Genomic DNA, 19,217 nt, shown 5'->3' with positions numbered 1-19,217 from the left:
AAGATTTCTTCCAGGTTGCATCATTTATTTCAGTTTGATCAGATGCTGTTACTTGTTGTGCAGTGTAGGATGCTCTCTTTTGTTCTTCAGCCGCCTCACTGCTACACTGCTGTACACTAGTGGTGGGCAGGTGGAGTTGGCACACCATTTAAAAGCAGTTATAAAACACCAGACTGTGGCCCCATGGTGGGAATTGAGACACACCCACCCAGGCTGGGAGTTGATGTACTCACACGTCTGCCATGTTTGCACCCTATAAAATGTTAGTGTTAACTGTTGAAATACAATCCAACAGTATCAGCTTCCATGTTGATGTCCTGTTTTCAGCTTTGTGGCAATGCATTTTCCAGCTAATATGAAAGGGGTCTAATACACTTTACTTATTTTAAGAAGGATGAGAGTTTTTTCAACCCATAAAGGAACACTTAATCCTTTAGTTTATCACAAACATTCAAAATCATCACATTTGGTGATAAAAGGTTTTCCCTGGACAGGAGGGAATGAAAAATTGTAATCTGAAAAATAAAGCTGTCAGACAAACGTAGCAGAGTGAAAAATAGATCTGAAGCAGTGAAGTAGAAGTGTAAAGTTGCATAAAAATAAAACATTCAAGTATAGTACAAGTAGCTCAGATTTGAGCTTAAGTATAGTACTTGAGTAAATGTACTTAGGTTTCACCACTGCTTTTCGCTGATAACAACAGGTCAAACACAGGTGTAACACATAACATAATAACTACAACTTAATAAATTATTGTACTGGGTTAACTGCTGGAACAAAGCCTAAATGGATCTCTGACAATTAGTGCTTTGCATTGTCTTCCTCGTTTTGAAAAAAAAAAAAAAAAAAAGTGGTATTTGTAAAGGTTTACAGTTATTGGTATATTTTGTAATATATTGCAACTATTTGATGTATTCCTATCCTTATATATACAGTAATACATCAGCCACTTTGAAGTGTGACTCCATAATGTTTTATAAGAAAACTTGCTGACATGTTGAGTTTTATTGACACAAATAATGAAAAACCTAGAATAGTAATAATACATTTCCTCACTGGGGCTGGACCTTGAAGGGTGGCGTGTGCTTCTGTCAACTTTATTAACTCAGACAAATTTAACGATAAAGCTTCAGCTTTGTTCAAGTTATATACAAGATAAAAGGACACTTTCACCATGATGCAGTCATGACATGGTAAACACCAGTTGATTCCCTTCATAAACCCCCATGCTATAATAAACATCTGTAGTCACCAATCACCCATTTATAATTAATTATTAAATAAATATTAGTACATCCATGGCTTTTCCCCATTAGGGAGCGCTCAAATCCCCGGGTTTAGCACCCCCTTCCTACTGTAGGTAGTTTATGATAATTTAGCGTTTATCGATGATTCTGAAATCTACTTTTGTACCTTGGTCATCGCACTTATTCCTATTGGCTGTCAAACTCAGCGAACCACATCCAGCCAATCACAGTCGACTACGCTGAAGCAGGGCTCTACCTACACTCTGCAATCTTCTAGTCGTCCTGAGACGCTAGGGAAACGACAGCTAACACGTGGGAATAGCATTTTGCTCTGTTTTGCTTTCACTACAGGGTGGTTAAGTGCCTTTATTTAACCGTGCCTTGTCACCGGTGACTCCGTATATTTCTCTGAAGGTAACCGTTAGCTCTCAGCTGACTGGTTAGCTCATTTAGCTGCCTTAGCATGGCGGACAACGGAGACGATGATTCACAGTACAGAATTAAAGACGGCGACTACGTTGTGTTGAAACGAGGAGATATCTTCAAAGCTGTGCAAATTCAACCGAAGAAGTAAGTCAAAAACTGCTATGAAATATACGTCTTTTAACAAGCTAAACTTTAGCCCCACTTTGTGTCTCATTTATGATAACTTCAGGCACAAACTGGGGCTAGCTAGCTACACCATAACTGACATCTCTGAGGGAGGTAAAGATGTCCAGTCTATTTATTTATGTATTTTTTTCTGTCTTGTGTTATTACAGGAAGGTGATTTTTGAGAAGCAGTGGTTTTTCCTGGATAATGCCGTGGGACACTTGTACAGCACCACATTTGAAATTGTATCCGGGGTACTGCAAATACGGAAGCCCAAGGACGCAGAGAGCTCCACCGGTCTGTAACCTGCTATTCAGCACCACACACCTGTGACATTAAAGCGATAATTCACCCAAAATTTAAATTTCACTCAATATCTGCTCACCCCTGTGCTGATGTGAGGATGGGTGAAGATCTTCAGTTCACAAAACACGGAGTTTCAGCGGAAAACAGCGTTGCAGCCAAATCCAGTACAATTGAAGTGAACGGTGATCAGTTTTAAAATGTAAAAAAAAAAAAAAAAAAAAACATAAAAAACACTAAATGTCTCCATACTGCTCGTGTGATGTAATCCAAGTGTCCATAAGCCGCGACATTAAAATGTGACCCAAAAAGACGCCATTTACACCATATTTTTTAGCCTAAATGTCAACTGTAGCCTCTCATACCTGATCCGCGTGCCCACACCTGAAGCAGGTGTTGTGCCAAGGTATTTATTGGAAGCTATCCCCTTCCGCGAGAGCGCGCCTTCACACAGTAATGGTGGACGTTACCACGTTGAATGAAATAATGAAATATAGCAATATAGAAGGTATCGATTGAGTACTGTTGTTTTGTCAAGGAGCCTTTAAATATTTTCCAGTGTTATTGGACATGAGCCAAAGTATCTGTAAAATAAATCATTTGATGGTATGGTAAAGATTGAGCTTTATGGACAGGGGATACATATTTTGACAGACTGCATGTCCAGCCTGGTATAAGTAGCATACTGCTTTGTGCCATGAAAAGTGCTATACAAATACAAGAGGACCTATATTATTGCCATGGTTATTATTGTGATTATTATTTAGCCTTTTAGGGGGGTGAATTCAAGCACATTTAAAGGAAAGCCATTATTTGCAGTGTAAGCGTCTAATATACATTTCGAGTCCCGTAGATGCAGCCTAGATGAAGTGAAAAATATGATAAAATTAAATCAGTGACCTTGATTTTACTCTATCTATAGAATGAACAAGTTCCTTACAGACCTTTGAATTACACTGTGTTTGGATATAGTCTCCAAACACTGAAAAAGTAAGTAATGAACTAGCCTGCATAGTGCTTAATAACATTGTCAAATAATAATGAAAACGTGTCCTTCAAGAAGAAAGGAAAACATACGGCTGCATTCGTGCAATAAACTTCGACAACAATCACAGAAGAATAAAAACATTTATTTTTGATGCATGAGCCATGTAAAACTTTTTAAATCCTCCTGACAAAACAACAGTACTCACACGGTAAATTATACAGTCCACATATTCCAATATTTTATTATTTCATTCAGCGTAGTAACGTCCACCTTTATCGAGTGCAGGCGTGCTCCCACGGAAGGGGATATTTCGGGGATAAGGACCTTGGTACAACACGTGTTCACAGGCTCTCACCCAAGCAATGCGACACGAGATATATGACATCTTGCGATACCTTCACATCTGTGTTTACATGCTACCTGGAAGTGACTCAGACAACGGAGAGAGATCTGCTCAGATAGAGTGACTTGTTACACGCACAGTTGACTTCATAAACTTTCAGTAGAGAAGAAAATGTCAGAGGACTATGACATAGAAGAGGAACATAATTTCTTTGCTGCAGCCGCGCTGCTTGGGCGAGAGCCTGTGTACCTGCTTCAGGCGTGTGCGCACGGATCAGGTCTGAGAGGCTACAGTTGACATTTAGGCTAGAAATGTGGTGTAAATGGCATGAAATTTCATTTTTGAGTGAACTATCGCTTTAATGTTTGAGTCATCAACTCCATTGGCTTAATTCGCATGACTGCATACAACTGACAATTCTTATGCATGCTGTGGCATTTTAATTTGTGATATATATCTGATTGAATATTAATTATTAACATTGTGTCTCCGCTCGAGCCTTGAGTGTCAAAAGCAAGATCAACCTTTCCAAAATCACAGACTGCAAACAAGTCCAACTCCCCTATTACCATGGCCAAACAGAGGAAATTATGTCTTTTGGGATTTTTTTGCCTTTATTATATAGGACCGCTGAAGAGCAGACAGGCAACAGGGTGAGGAGAGGGGGGATGATACGCAGCAAAGGGCCGCAGGTGGGAATCAAACCAGCGGCTGCTGCAGAGGACTAACAGCCTCCATACAACGGGCAAATGCTCAGCCCGAAACAGTCCAAGTCTTACGTGACAAAATCTTAGATATCCACAGCCATCCCGTGAATCATAGCTTCAACTACTGCCCTAAGGTAAAAAGATACTGTGTCAACAGTGCTAAGAAAAACATCTACAAAAAATTGTTCATCCCTGTTGCATTAAAATGTATGAAGATTCGATTCGATACTTGATCATCATATCAATAAAGTATTAATTTGATCAGAATTGCCCTTGGTGAGCTCACTTTTGGACAGAAAAAGACCAAAGTAGTAAAGCCAATATTCATGAACACATAGAACAATAAGTAAAATAAAATCCAACACATAGGAATGCCATAACACTAGTAATGCCAACACTAGTAGTAGTAAGGAAAATTCCCTGTAGTGATAACATAACATCGGCCCCCTACATAAAGTGCTTTAAGTGCCTTAAAAACATCTGCCCTATTGCGTGAATTATTTTACCTGCTGAGCTGCCTGCAGTGCTATGTTTGAAATAGAGCTGCACCAATTATTAGAATAAGCAATTATAACTATGCTATTTTGATAATTGATTAGTCAGTTTGAGTCATTTTTAAGAAGAACTTAGAATGCTCTGATTCAAACTTCTTAAATGTGAATATTTTTTTGTTGTTATCTAGTTAGTCATCAGTCGACATTTTTCACTATTTTCTGACATATTAAGAGCCAAACATCTAATCGATTAATGGAAAAAAAAGTGATAATGAAAGTAATCATTACACAAAAGACTTTTTTCTTATTTCCTTTTTTCTTTATAATCGTTAGCTTCAGCTCTAGTTTGAAATGTTAAGGAGGTAGGCTGCTCCAGGTTGGAGCACTTCTTGAATCTTGTTCTGGTTTTAAATGCTTCTTAGTCTTTTGAGAAGGAAGGACATTTAAAAAGTTGTTCGCTGGGTGAGAGGGATTGTCCAGACAATCACTGATGTTAAAAACAAACAAACACGGAGCAGCATAATGTCAGCATAGTACAGGGCTGTCTTGAGACCCAGAGAATCAGGACAGCCACTTTTTGAAGCCAGCCTGCTTAACCCTGCTAAGCATGTTTCAGTCCTGACCATCGAGTACCTTTTGCACCTTTTAATGTAACTTTTATTATGTCTTTATGTATGTTTTTTAATGTTGTATTTGCACATGCAAGCAAAGACAAATTTCTGCCTTTTGCTCAGGAATGGTAGACATTTTTTTTCTGTTCATGGACATGTAAAAGACTGCTGAGAGCCTGTTATGCTTTCATTTTCACCTTGAATAATCTTCTTTATGTGTTTTCCCAGATACAAAGGAAGTTGGCACAGACAACAGAAATATCGTGGACGATGGGAAATCCCAGAAACTGACTAGGGATGACATTGAGGCGCTCAAAGAGCAAGGTCTGAAGGGTCAGGTACATCAGTCATCTTGCCATTACATACATAAATGGGAAAGTATCACAGTACCTCCAGTTGTTGGGTCTTTTTATTGTAGAGTAATGCTGGCAATATATAAATGTTTTTTTTTATTGTCATCAAATTCCATGAAAAACCAACAATGAAAAGATTCCACTAATGAATATTATTTGTGTAGTCAAACTGTGACATAGTTTAGCTTGTTCGTCTGCACTGTAGACATCCATTATTGTCAAAAAACAGCTGTTAACAAAAAAAGAGCTGCACTGTTGAAATTCTCTTTCAATACAATGAACGTGAGCGCCATAAAACAGTCCTGGTGCCATTAACACTCAGGAAACAGTGAGCTTTGGGATGAGTATTGAGAAACGGGCCTCTGCATTTGTTGGTTTTTGTCATGTCATGGGAACCTTATCTTTTAAATTTTCAGATAAATTGTAGTGACAATATGTTTTCCACAGGAAATCATCCGGCAGCTTATAGATAACAGCTCAACATTCAAAGATAAGACTGAGTATGCCCAGGATAAGTACATCAAGAAGAAAAAGAAGAAGTGAGTCCCTTCTTATAATACACCCACGGTCTCTTTCAGACTTAAAATAATGTGTTGCACTGTAATTAGTGTTATCAGTTGGTTCCCGTTTTGTGCTTTTCCAGGTACGAAAACACTGTGACCATTCTAAAACCGTCCTGCCGCATCTTGGCGATGATGTACCATGGCCGGGAACCAGGGAAGATCTGGTGAGTCAGCACATGGATTAACAGAAAGTGTAAAAGTTTGTGGAGCAGAAAAAGATGAGTGTATGATGCGTGTGTTTTTGTGTGATGCAGCCACCTGCGGTATGACACACTCGCCCAGATGTTGACTCTGGGAAACATCCACGCTGGCAGTAAAGTTTTGGTGTTTGAGACGTGTGCTGGCCTCGTGCTCGGAGCCGTCATGGAAAGAATGGGCGGTATGTCAGTCCTGTAAACGTGTTTCTTTTCTATCCAAAAAATGTATTTTCTTTCTACACTTTCCTTTTCTCAGCCCTTTGTTATAATTACCCTCTGTTTCCTCCTCATCCAGGCTACGGCTCAGTGATCCAAATGTACCCAGGAGGTGAGCCTGTACGGGCGGGTGTGGAGAGCTTTGGATTTCCTGCACATTTTCACGATATGCTGCATGGGTTTCCCATCTGCCATGTCAATGCTCTGCTGGCAGGCACTCTGGACACCACTGCCAAAGATCCCAGTGCTGGTAGAGCTCGCCTTTTCTTTTTAAAATAAATCACTCCAAGATGATTATAGCCTTGTTGTTTTTAGATGAAACAGAATAGCTACAAGCTTGTGCTGAAATCCCAAGTTACAACTTCACAAATGATATCAAATGAGATGTGCATGTATTCGTCTGTGGTCATAAACATTATTTTTTTTACCTTTATAAATTACACATAGAATAAGATTAATCCATACATTTAGAAAATAAAACAATTTATATTCAGTAGTATAAAAAAATGAATAATTTATCACAACCTGCCTCTGATATAGATTATCTCCTTCAACATTATAGATTCAAAGCAGTCCAACGTGGCTGCGGAGGAGAAGCAGCCTGAGGCAGAACAGCAGGGCAGTCCAGAGGAAGAGAGCATGGAGACGAGCAGTGGCGCTGATGGTGGCCATGACCAGGAGAAAGAAGAGAAAGAAAGACGCAAAGAAGCCAAAGTATGTTGACTACTTACTAACCCAACAAAGAACATGCCTGGTTTTTGTTTTTCTGTCATTACTTTTTATTAGGGATTGATTATCAGGCCTGGCCTATTATTGAATCCAATATTCAACATGTTTGTTTTTTTCCCCGTCAGATCGTCAGAAAGTTAAATTAATTTAAAAATGCGCTACTTTGTGTCTGATGCAGCCGCCTCTCTCTGGTTGTAGTCACCATTTTGTGACCTCACTCAGTGTATCACCCACAACACCATCTGATTGGTTACATGTCATGAGTAATAGCCTTTCAACACTGAAGGCTGCTGTGCCACAGATACACAATCAGGCACAGAGGAGTTGATATTTCCCAAGATATAAACATCATAATTCACTACACTGAAGTTACATCACTATCTTATTATGATCTGTTTACAATGACAGACATGCAAACTTTCCAGTTTCACCACTGAAAATGCCCAAATAATGTACCTTGTTGCAGTTATAATGTTAGCCTATACAGGTAAGTATAGTGAGGTTATAGAGTTTATTTAAGCATCGTTAGCTAGTGTTAAGTTCTATTTTAATTAAACGTACTTATAGACAGTCCGGTGAAATTCAGTGAGTGTGTTATTCTAAATTTTGACACGAAGACTTAAATTTTCACTGCAAATGTATATCGTTTCAAATGTTTCAAGTATCTGAAAGATGTCGTGAATATCCTGACGTTATTTTTTTGTTTTGTTTTTTTTAGGCTCAGGAAAGAAAGGTGAAGCTGGAGGAGAAGCGGAAGAAGCTGGCAGCCGCAGCTGCACTGCTGGAAGGCAGGAATGCCGACGGGTTGGTGTCAGATTTAGCCTCTGCTTTCACATTTGTGTTTCTCTGCAGCACTCTGCTCTTTTCAGCATCAGCCTGCATCTCTCTCTCTTCCTATACTTTATCGGTTCTGGATTGCGCCACGTAGTAAAGTAAGTAAGTAAAATAGATCTACAGGGATGAAAACCCAATGAGTGATTAAGGTATTATTAAGCCAGTCCATAAAAATCGTGATAAATCCTGTTTCCTCCCTCTGACCTTAATGATTAACACACGGTGCCTCGTCAAGGGGAACAAAGTGATTGCTCTGCAGTTTCCTGTCATATAAAATGAATAACATGCTTTTTTATGATTGATGGATGGAGTGTTGTGGGGGTGACATCCGAGCCAGAAGTACAAGTATTGATCTGGTTAGCTTATTGACTTTCTCTAGACCCCAGCAGCTATATCATAAACAGTACCAATTTTTCAGACTGTCCTAAATCAGCCTCTTTTACTGACTCTCATCCAGCTCTATAAAATGAATGTCTACAATAGGTACTAAATCCTAACTCACATACAGCACTAAAAACATAAATTACAGTACAGACAACCTACACATTTCCAATAACAAAGTGCGCATTTAAGTGTATTTCATGTTGGACAGGTTTGCTTGATCATCTGTTTGTTTCCCCCATGCAGGTTGGTTATAGCCAGCCGCTTTCACCCGTGTCCAGTCCTAATGAGCCTGCTCAAATTCCTCTCCCCCTCCAGGCCTTTTGTAGTCTACTCCCAGTACAAAGAGGTAAGATCATCATGACCGGTGATATTTACGAGAACCACAACACTATTGATGTCCCAACTGAATGAGGATTATTAGTTATCTCGAAAACATCTCTCATTAGCTGCCAGTGCACACAGGTTTTTATTGCTCGGAGTTCCAGAGGGGAAACGTCCTTATTACATTACTGCAGCGGACGTCCCTGTCACTGCCGAGGAGTTACAATGCTTATCACGTCCCAGCACTTACTACTGCTGTTGTGCTTATGTTGCAAAAAAAGATCACTGTGTGTGTGTGTGCATTCTGCAGTCCTCCTCCTGTTAATGCTCCCTTTTCATCTCTTACCCCTCGATCTCTGCAGCCTCTCATCGAGTGCTACACAAAACTCAAGGAACAAGGCGGTACGGTCAACCTCAGACTCACAGACACCTGGCTTAGACATTACCAGGTAAGATTTAAATCAGTACTTAATTATGTTTTTTTTAAGCTGCTCTGATCAATATTTTAAATTAACAATGGAACAAGTGACTGTGTAATGTGAAAGGGGGTTGGTGGTAGTGATGAACCCACAGAGAATTATCACCCGACTCTGTGGTCAGCTCACTGTTTTAGTGTCTTTCAGCTCGGTGTTTTGGTTTTACAGCCTTGACACGCTCTCACCATTCTCACCAGTGTTGTTTCTGCTGTTTTCAGCAAAAAAAAAAAAAAATCTCCAAAAACACACTTCACACTACCAGCTCAGCACCATTGGCAGACAGAGTTAACAACCAGCTGGTGAATGTAGTTGAGCATTCAGCAGCTGAAGAGGCACATATTTTTCTGAGGAGCTGCAGAGGAAAACGGAGCTCAAAAAGAGATTGAATACATTTGTTATGTGAACGCAAACACTGGCCAAAAAGATCAACCAATATTGGTCAGTAAGGAATCGAATTAATCACATACTTAATTTGAGTCATTTTCAAATGACTGAAATTGCTCTGAAAGATTTTTATAAGGGGTGTGTCATACAGCAGGTCTAATCCAGCCCACTTCATTTCAACAAAACACTGATACTGACACTGATAATAAGAGTAGCAGGCACTGTGCTGGATATGTTGTTGTACACACAGCCTACAAGATACGACAGTGTAAATCATAGACTACTGTTCATGCAGGAGCTGCTGGTGGAAAATGTCTTTGTCAAAAAAGAGAAAAGTGGACACAGAATGTCAAGGTTTCCAATAAAAATTAATCGGTTATTATTTCTTTGTGACGGAATGTGGAAAAACTGAGATTTATTGTTGAAGTTGCACTTAATTTTCTCTGTCTGATTGTCTGTTCTGTAAACGGATGGTTCATTCACATTTTCAAAATGTACCTGTACTTCTCTACACTAAAATAAAGGGAAAAAATGTTATTTAAAATTTATTATGTAATAGTTTTCTTGGTCTGGACCACTTGAGATCAGATGGGGGTGTATGTGGCCCATGAACTGAAATGAATTTGACACCCATGATAAACTCTGTCAGTTATTTTTCAAAATATATCTTTTGGTCTATAAAATGTCAGAAAATTCTTTAAAATATAAATGTCATGACAATTTCCCTCATATCAAGGTGACATTATTGAATTGTTTGCTCTGTCATACAAATGTTTACTGTTTGACCATAAGTATTTACAATTTGTAAGAATATAAAATGTAGAAAAGAAGTCATATCTATCCACTGTGTATTGGTTGAACTGTGTTGCAGATATTCCACATTTTGCTGGATTAATTATTTGTGATAAATTGTCACTACACTGATCCATTATTACTCCCACCATTTAATCTCACTGCTCTTTTTTCTGCTTTTTTCATGATCATTTTTCATGTGTACAGCGCACCAGCTGGCTGCAAACCGAGTGTTTGCATACCCTAAGACATCTTCACCTGAGGACCAAAGTGTTATTTCCCCCAGTCCTTCCTTTAGAATTAATGTTTCCTGACTGTATTTCTGCATCTTGTCTCTAGGTGTTGCCTAACAGGACACATCCTATCCTACTTATGAGTGGGGGCGGGGGCTACCTCCTCTCAGGAACGACGGTTGCCATGGACAGCTCCAAACCTGCTGCAGGCTCCCAGCGAGCTGAGGAACCAACACCAAAGAGACTGAAACTGACAGAGACTGAAGGATAAACAAACACACGCATCCAATCTTCTAAGGGCACAATACCAGTGGCTTACAGGCGTTTTCCTCCAGCATCGACTTCTCTTTCTGCTGAACTGATTTGACACATCTGGAATAAGGGAGATGGAGTGTCTGGTTTGCATTCATCAGAATACTTTCTCCCGTCTTGTGCATTCAGATCAGTGCAGATGAAGGCGTAGTGATGCGGAGTGAACTGTAAGCCAGTTTAGGCTGTTTGAGCTCAGTTTGTGTGTTATGTAAGGAACTGCTGAAATAATGTTTTCTGTGTTGAAAATAAGAGACAGTTTTGTGTCTTATGCCTCGAGACCAGGTGTAGAAACTTTTTTTCCCCAGTTAATGCTCTCTATTGTATAACTTTTTTTATTTTGTTATCCCTGCAGGAAGTGCCATTTGTTATGTGATCCAGTTGCTGATGCAGCTTCACTGTGGATTACGTCTGTATCTGCACAGAATTAAAAAGCTGTACTAAAAAAAAGTTGATGTGTGAGTCCTTTTTTTTGTTTGTTTTTTCATCAAGAAATAATTTGAGAAACATTTGTTTGGTCCCAGAAATAATTTCTTTTATTGAGTGCAGACTGAATAAACTCTTCAGAACACAATTACTGAATAATTTGTCTCAGATATATATCATTTTCATAGTTTCTCTTACAATATATATAAACATCAAAACCATTCCCATGCGGATTAATTTGATAACATCAAAATATCACAAATACCATAATAAACAAGTTGATAAAATGTTTTTGGCAAGGCTCCAGAGTTTTTTTCACATCTTATTTTTTGTCTTTTTCAACACTGTAAGCACAATAATTGTCAGACAGACAGTAAGACAGCAGTTTTTTTTATCCACTGAGTCAAATGAAATGCTGTCCATCTTGGTTTATGCACTGTTGTCATGCAGCTTGGCAGCGATTTTCTGCAGCTCCAGGTCCATCGCTGCTAGGTTCTCCAGCTCTTTCTCCTGAAAAACATGGAACATTAACATGTCAGCAGCTGAATACATTTAGTTAATTTCATGACATCTGGACAGTCTGCTTTTTGACATCACAACATCTGAACTCTTTCATGATGTCTGAACAGTTTTTTCTCTTATGAGATAGAAAGCAGGATAACATTACCATAAATTACTCTTATTTTCCCATGCTGGATCCAAAATGTGCGTAAATATGCTGAATTGGTAATTTAGGTTAAACATTCTCTTATTATGCCTTGAGTCGTGGTGTGTTAGGATTGAGAAATCACTACACCTCCTCTCCTCTGATTTGTTTTTCTACTTCAAAGTATGTCTCTACAGGCCGTTGCTCTCTTTTCAATGAGTATATTATGACTGATTGCTCTGGGAGGCTGTAATCATGAGCTTCTTGGTGTGATTACTGTAGCAGTCATAAAAAGCTGGTATGGAAAATACAAACAGAAGTAAGGGGACAAACAAGCAGAGAGAACAAGCGCTGAAAGTGCAATAAAAACTCATTTGACGTGTGCCAGAGTTGAGGAACGAGTCACTGCCCATGAATATGCTGGCTCCATTTTGTCTCCATGTACTTGGGACATTCTTATGAGGGACAGCTCTTGATGTGCATTTGCACAGATGCATATTCACTGATCCTCTGTGCTTCTGAAGGCTAAATCCTGACATCTCCATGTAGAGTAGAGATTTCCATAATGAGCATGGCAGCCTTTTCCCTCAGTGAAACAGTGTGGTGGAGGTACTTGTTGTGCCTCATGGCTTTACTGGGTCAGATGAATATAAGTGGAAAGATTTTTTTTTTTATAGAAACACCAGCAGAAGCATGAAAATTACAAGTATATCTTTCGTGTTTCATGGTAGATTCTTGGACTGTAGTTTTTAAGATCTACATGTTTTATTTAATTGCTTTTTTTTCAGCCTGAATCCTGGCTGCCACACAGTAAAGATCTATGAGATTTGTGTTGCACAGTAAATCACAGTCTACACTGTAGATAACATGCTGTATTTTCCAGTTCAGTTGTATAGTTAGAGGTTCAACAAAGTGAATGACAGCATATACATTCTCACATCTGCCATAAAGGTTTTTTTTTTGTCTTTACCTCCTGTGCTGTAAGTACTTTCTGGTGTGTGCTCCTCTTTGCCTCCTCTTGATTAGAGTGGTTAGCTAGCTGGTTTATCTTATAGCTCAGCAACTTGGCCAGTTCATCCATCTGGACACATTAAAGACAGAATTACATGATGTCTAAACTGTACGATGTAGATCAAAATAATCCAAACTTGATAATACTACAATAAGGCTACAAATCAAATACGGAACTGATGCATGACTTATTTAATCCATGAATTAATGCAGGATGTGTCATGAATTCCTTCTGCTCGCCACTAACAAATAATTAACTGATCCGTGATCAAATTAGCTGCATTTCAGTGACATACAAGTTTATTTCAGACCCATGTATTTACTTAGTCTCTCTGAAAGCCGAACAGTTCCTGTTCTCCTAAAAAATACAGAGCTCTGATTTTAATCAAACTAGATATAAATACAGTTACATAAATAAACTTTGATGTAACTGAAATCCAGTTAACTTGATGTATATCAGTTAATGTATGAAATAAGTGAAGTGAACATTCCTTAACTGATGATCTAAGTGTGAGTTTATCACATAAAGTCATAGTGATTTCATCATTTGTTAATAGTGAGCAACAGGAATTCATGATGCATCCTGCATTAATTCATGAATTAAATTAGGCTACCTAACTTTCTTATTTGGCAAGCAAATAATGTATCACTTTTTTGAAATGTTTTAGCTAACTAGCAAACAGTAAACAATATAACCTTTTAAAAAACATGTTGCTAGCTAGCAAATAATGCAGCGTTTTGTCAACTTAAACACAGAGCAGCCAAAATTTAAAAGACTTCTACCCTCTTTTATATTTACTAGGTACTGAAAACACTCAGATTTATTACTTATTTTAATTTGGGTAGGCAAACATCTTCATATTGATTAAACTATTAAATTTTGATATACATCACTAAACCTGGATTAACTCATTTGAGATTTGTTTTTAAGTGTACAACAGAGCTCTTCTTAATTTAAAATCTGGATTTATTTATTGTAAACCTAGTTTTGCCAAACTCTGATTAGAACTCTGTTTAGATTAAATTAATCTTTTTGGTTAAATATAGTCAAAGTGTCGAAACTAAAACCACAAACAATTTGCAACTATATTAATAGACATAGGATAATGCCTACCTTGTTTGAGGTTGCAGTGTGCTCATCTGAATCCCTTTTATACCATGCAGGATGATAGTAGCCTCTGAAAATCCAGGGATTGCGTTTCTCTGCCAGATACCTGAAAAAGAGCCCCAAATAGATGGTGTTTTAGTATTATTTTTTATGCCAGCACATGCACACTGATTAAGGGGTTTGTTCATTTCTTATGCACAAATTTGTTTTGATCCCTGTTGACTGGAGACATGAAATATTGAGCTGAGCCGTGTTTTGTGCTCCAGGGTGCAGAGTACAAACAAACAATTAAAGAGTGGAAGTTGTTTGATATGATGAAAGATAGAAGTACCTAAATTTGTGCTTTTCTATTTCTTCCTCTTCTTTTCCACTTCTTTTGTCCAAGCCCCAGGACTCCTGGCTGCGCTCCCCGTCCGCCTCCTCTGAGAGCTCCTCACCACGTTTGTGTCTCCTCTGGTGGTACCTGCCGGCCCTCCACTCTCTCTTGTCTCGTCCGGTATCAAAATCCCAATATTCCTGGCTGCGTTCTTCCTCTGGTTCTTCCCTGGCTTCCTCCGAAAGCTCCTCATCACGCTTGTGTCTCCTCTGGTGGTACCTGCCGGCCCTCCACTCTCTCTTGTCTCGTCCGGTATCAAAATCCCAATATTCCTGGCTGCGTTCTTCCTCTGGTTCTTCCCTGGCTTCCTCTGAGAGCTCCTCATCACGCTTGTGTCTCCTTTGGTGGTATCTGCCGGCCCTCCAGTCCCTTTTGTCTCTCTCATCGTCAAGACCCCAGTATTCCTGGCTGCGATCGCCATCTTCATCCTCCTCACCACGTTTGTGTCTCCTCTGGTGGTACCTGCCGGCCCTCCAATCTCTCTTGTCTCGTCCAGTATCAAAGTCCCATGATTCCTGGCTGCGTTCTTCATCGGGCTCTTCCCTGCCATCCTCTGAGAGCTCCTCATCACGCTTGTGTCTCCTCTGGTGGTATCTTCCAGCCCTCCAGTCCCTCTTGTCTCTTTCATCGTCAAGACCCCAATACTCCTGGCTGCGATCCCCATCTTCGTCCTCATCACCACGTTTGTGTCTCCTCTGGTGGTACCTGCCGGGCTTCCAGTCTCTCTTATCTCGTCCAGTACCAATGTCCCATGATTCCTGGCTGCGTTCTTCATCGGGCTCCTCCCTGCCTTCCTCGGAGAGCTCCTCATCACGCTTGTGTCTCCTCTGGTGGTATCTTCCAGCCCTCCAGTCCCTCTTGTCTCTTTCATCATCAAGACCCCAATACTCCTGGCTGCGATCGCCGTCTTCGTCCTCATCACCACGTTTGTGTCTCCTTTGGTGGTACCTGCCGGGCTTCCAGTCTCTCTTGTTTCTCTCGTCGTCAAGACCCCATGATTCCTGGCTGCGTTCCTCATTGGGTTCGTCTCTGGCTTCTTCTGCGAGCTCTTCATCGCGCTTGTGTCTCCTCTGATGGTACCTTCCAGCCCTCCATTCCCTTTTGTCTCTCTCATCATCAGCATCCCAATGCCTTTTGTCTATATCCCAGTACTCTTGACTACGTTCTTCCTCTGGCTCGTCCCCCTCCTCTCCCAGAGGTTCCTCATCTCGTTTGTGTTTTTTCTGGTGGTATCTTCCAGGCCTCCAGTTCCTTTTCTCTTTGTCTTCACCTTCTCCTTCATCTCCTGATCTCTTCTCTAACCCCCAACTCTCCTGACTGCGCTCATTGTCTTCGTCTTCCTCCTCTCCTCGTTTGCTTTTGTGTTGGTGGTATCTTCCAGGCCTCCAGCCGCTCCTCTTCTCCCGCTCTTCTTCCACTTCGTTCTCGTGTCTCTTCTCCTTATCGTCACCCAGACTCCAGGATTCTTGGCTGCGCTCGTCTTCTAGGGTTTCTCTTTTTGCTTCGACGGATTTCAGGAGAGCCTCGATGTCTTTGACATCTGCTCCCTTCGCCTCAGGCTCCTCAGGATGACCTTTGACCACCTCTCCATGAGCTGCTATCCCCTCCGCAGTCTTCTTGTCCAGTGGGGCATGTTTAACCCCTATGACACAACACAGGAAAGATCAAAAGAGGTGTTAAAATCCATTTAATATAGCTCTTAGGAATGGGTTATGATGAATTTCTTATTGGACTTCAGCCTTTAAGTCAAATCCAATCTTGTATATAATGAGTTGGTCAATCATTTGTCTGATATTTAGCTCTTAGGGACTGGTCATGATGGATTTCTTTTTGGAGTTTAGGCTTTGTGTCTAATCCCATCTTGTAATTGATGATTTGGTCAAGCAGTTGTTTGATATTTAGCTCTTAGGTACAGGTCACGATGGCTTTCTTATTGGATTTCAGCCTATAAGTCAAATCCAATGTTGTATTTAATGATTTGTTCAAACATTTGTTTTATATTTAGCTCGTAGGGATAGGTCATTGTAGATTTCTTATTTGGTTAGTTTGGTTTCATTCAAGCTTTAGGTCTAATCCTATCTTGTATTTGATGATTTGGCCATCTGCTTTCTGATATTTAGGTTTAATTAAATGGATTTTTTTTTCCACTTGGATTTTTTCCCACTTGCTCATTTGGGCAGTGTATCAGAAATCTACTTGCACAAAGTCAGTTTTTTCTAGCTCCTATTCAATAATTGTTCTGTTTAATCCATTTAAGTAAATTAATCAGAACAAGGACACAGTGTGTCACAGATTCAAGAAGCAAGAAACATTCATGCACAACGAAAATGGACAGTTCCTCCTCCTTCTGCTCAGAAATGGATTTGTTAACTGTGAAACAATGCTTTTAATCTTTTTTTCTTCTTTTACCACCTGTCCCATCATGCAAGTAAGTTGCTAGATTTACAAGTCGGGCATGGCATTTTACTTGCCCTCGGCAAGTGGCAATTCTTACAGCTCAGCCCTATAAAAGCTACTGTACTGTACAGTATTGATGGGAATATTTCTCAGCCTCTTGTGTCTCTGAAGAAGTGGCATGAAACTGTAAATGATCTTAGTAGTTCTATTTTTGTCATCAACTGGTTGCCAAGATATTCTTGATTAAACCTGGCCTGACACTGAAGGATTACTGCATCAACAATGTCCTCATAAGCCTGCTTACTATGTCCATGCACACTGAAAAATCTGTTCTGTTACAAACCTGCTTGGAGGATGTCTTTGCATTCTTGATCCAGCTGGGAGTCCGGTTTGGAGAGAGCTTTGGACAGAACTTCAACCAAGCATCGTTTTACCTGCAATAAACAAATAACCTGAATATGATGCCCTCTGCTTCTTTTCTGGCTTGAATTTCTGCACAGCTGCTGTTTTAAACTTAGAAATTAGAGTGTGCAATAAAATCATACCACATCCTCTCTCTGTCCTTCTTTTACCACTGGAAGTGCCAGATTTTCTGCATAAGAAAAAAAGGATGTATGTTAAAACGAGTCAAATGTGGCATTGCAGGAGGACTGCATGTATTAAAGTGTCTCTGTCCATGGTCCTGAACTGCTCATCTCTAAGTTGCAGCACTCTGTAAGAAGAAACCTCACCACCACTCTGTTCTCTTCACCTACCTGTCAGCAAAGCCGCAACAACAACAAAAATAAGTCTCATCTTGGCGAGGCAGTGAGGGTATATCCAAGAGAATGTGAGGGAGAAAAGCTCCCAGTTCCCGTGCTCTTCTCTCTCCGCAGCAGCGGCAGGAGAGAGCTGCGCTCAGCTGACTGGGTGCCTGCTGCTCTGAACGATGGAGCAGAGGAGCGCCTCAAATAAAGAGAGGAGTGGGCTGGAGGAGCGTGGGAGGAGGAGGGCTCTAGGCTCTGCTAATGTCATGACTCATTAGACCTGCAAAGGAGAGTGATGTGAGTGAAATCTGATGCATCACAATGTCGACATTTTCTGGAAAAGTTAATTAGTAATGTAGTTAGTGTCACAGGTCATTCAGGTGAGCATTTCAACAGATTTGCAAGACACCAGGCAGCATGATTGTGTTTAATGCCAGGAGACGCCTGAGGACAGACACGTACATAGAGGGTGGACACGACATCACGAAGATTCGTGCAATACTTTTCAACACTACTGTGTGAAGAATTCTAATGTGATTTTTTTATGTAAAAGAGAAGCTGATTTAGCTCAGCCTGTGTTAATGCAGACATGTCTTATAATCTAACAATAAGCATGTTTATTATGTAATTATCAAAGCTCATATACTCATATTAATAAATATTAATGTGAATAAACATCTTATGAGGGACTTGTTATCTATTAACTAACTCTTATTAAAGGCTTCAAACTGAGAAAACATAAATTGATATTTAACGTAACATTAATATTTTAATTTAGTTTATTGAACATGTTTTCTTAGGTACAAAATAATTAGTATAAATTCTGTTTGACCAGAAAAAAAATTATTTGTTTTGCCTCAATAGCCTTTTTGGATTCAGTCAACTTAAAAAACAAAGTTAAATCAAATAGTCTATTTTTACAGTGTGCCGACACTAATTTGTTTATCATAAAGGAATAACTCTACTATCTGAGAATGAGCACGTTATACATCACGACAGAGTCGTGTTCAGCCCGTGGCTTCTTCTCTGAATCAGCAGCTGGGTCTGCTGGCAACTACGAGTCCAATTGCAGCCAACACAGCATTAAACCAGCAGAGAATTGATTCAGCAAAACAGACAAATATCTGCCACTCCGATTGGTGAATAACATCTTATTTGCCAAATAAATGCTGATAGTAGACAATAGGATGAATATCGGCCGATACTGATGTTCAGCTGATGATACCAGTGCATCACTAATATTATAGATTTGAATTAAATCAACTTATTTCTGAGTGGTTTTGTTTATTGCAGGTCTACTGTATTGGATTGCATTAGATTGCAGACATGTTGGTGCTGCTACACCCTGTGTCTTTTGTTCTTTGTGTTCCAGAGGAGGCTTACCCCAGACAGTCTCCAGCTGAAATTATGTAATACCTGCTTATTCTCAAC

The 19,217-nt window shown here is 39.8% G+C and overlaps 2 protein-coding genes across 3 annotated transcripts; one reads left to right on the top strand and one right to left on the bottom strand.

Annotated features, from left to right (window-relative positions):
- The first annotated feature begins 1,514 nt into the window (after window positions 1-1,514).
- On the top strand, window positions 1,515-11,526 carry trmt6 (tRNA methyltransferase 6 non-catalytic subunit). The gene is made up of 12 exons (XM_084736828.1): window positions 1,515-1,817; window positions 2,009-2,136; window positions 5,514-5,623; window positions 6,086-6,177; window positions 6,282-6,365; window positions 6,456-6,580; window positions 6,694-6,864; window positions 7,177-7,328; window positions 8,062-8,147; window positions 8,805-8,907; window positions 9,245-9,331; window positions 10,874-11,526. Exons 1-12 carry the CDS (start codon window positions 1,711-1,713, stop codon window positions 11,036-11,038), a joined length of 1,410 nt encoding a protein of 469 aa, XP_084592954.1. The 5' UTR covers window positions 1,515-1,710; the 3' UTR covers window positions 11,039-11,526.
- Window positions 11,527-11,585: 59 nt separating this feature from the next.
- On the bottom strand, window positions 11,586-18,035 carry chgb (chromogranin B). 2 transcript variants are annotated; one of them, XM_084736825.1, is made up of 7 exons: window positions 17,796-18,025; window positions 17,586-17,632; window positions 17,384-17,474; window positions 14,599-16,285; window positions 14,274-14,373; window positions 13,119-13,229; window positions 11,586-12,012 (listed from the first exon to the last, which is right to left on the bottom strand). In XM_084736825.1, the coding sequence occupies exons 1-7, from the start codon at window positions 17,833-17,835 to the stop codon at window positions 11,932-11,934; spliced, it is 2,157 nt and encodes a 718-aa protein (XP_084592951.1). In that variant the 5' UTR covers window positions 17,836-18,025; the 3' UTR covers window positions 11,586-11,931. The 2 variants fall into 2 exon arrangements, with proteins under 2 accessions (XP_084592951.1, XP_084592952.1); XM_084736826.1 differs by lacking the exon at window positions 13,119-13,229 and having other exon boundaries at window positions 17,796-18,035.
- Window positions 18,036-19,217: the final 1,182 nt, after the last annotated feature.

The sequence above is a fragment of the Lutjanus erythropterus genome, chromosome 15 (genome assembly GCF_056507025.1).
Source record: "Lutjanus erythropterus isolate fLutEry1 chromosome 15, fLutEry1.hap2, whole genome shotgun sequence".
NCBI classification, from domain to species: Eukaryota; Metazoa; Chordata; class Actinopteri; order Lutjaniformes; family Lutjanidae; genus Lutjanus; species Lutjanus erythropterus.
The sequence above is the reverse complement of the archived record's forward strand: the minus strand, read 5'-3'. Positions and strand labels throughout refer to the sequence as shown.

Bases quoted from the DNA above. Each gene is read 5' to 3' on its own strand.
- chgb (XM_084736825.1), bottom strand. From the start codon at position 17,835: ATGAGACTTATTTTTGTTGTTGTTGCGGCTTTGCTGACAG. The intron at 16,286-17,383 runs GTTTGTAACAGA...GTTGTGTCATAG, and splicing joins CAAAGACATCCTCCAAGCAG to GGGTTAAACATGCCCCACTG. The intron at 12,013-13,118 runs GTAAAGACAAAA...CATGTTTTTCAG, and splicing joins AAGTACTTACAGCACAGGAG to GAGAAAGAGCTGGAGAACCT.
- trmt6 (XM_084736828.1), top strand. From the start codon at position 1,711: ATGGCGGACAACGGAGACGATGATTCACAGTACAGAATTAAAGACGGC. The intron at 8,148-8,804 runs GTTGGTGTCAGA...TCCCCCATGCAG, and splicing joins GAAGGCAGGAATGCCGACGG to GTTGGTTATAGCCAGCCGCT. The intron at 8,908-9,244 runs GTAAGATCATCA...CGATCTCTGCAG, and splicing joins TCTACTCCCAGTACAAAGAG to CCTCTCATCGAGTGCTACAC.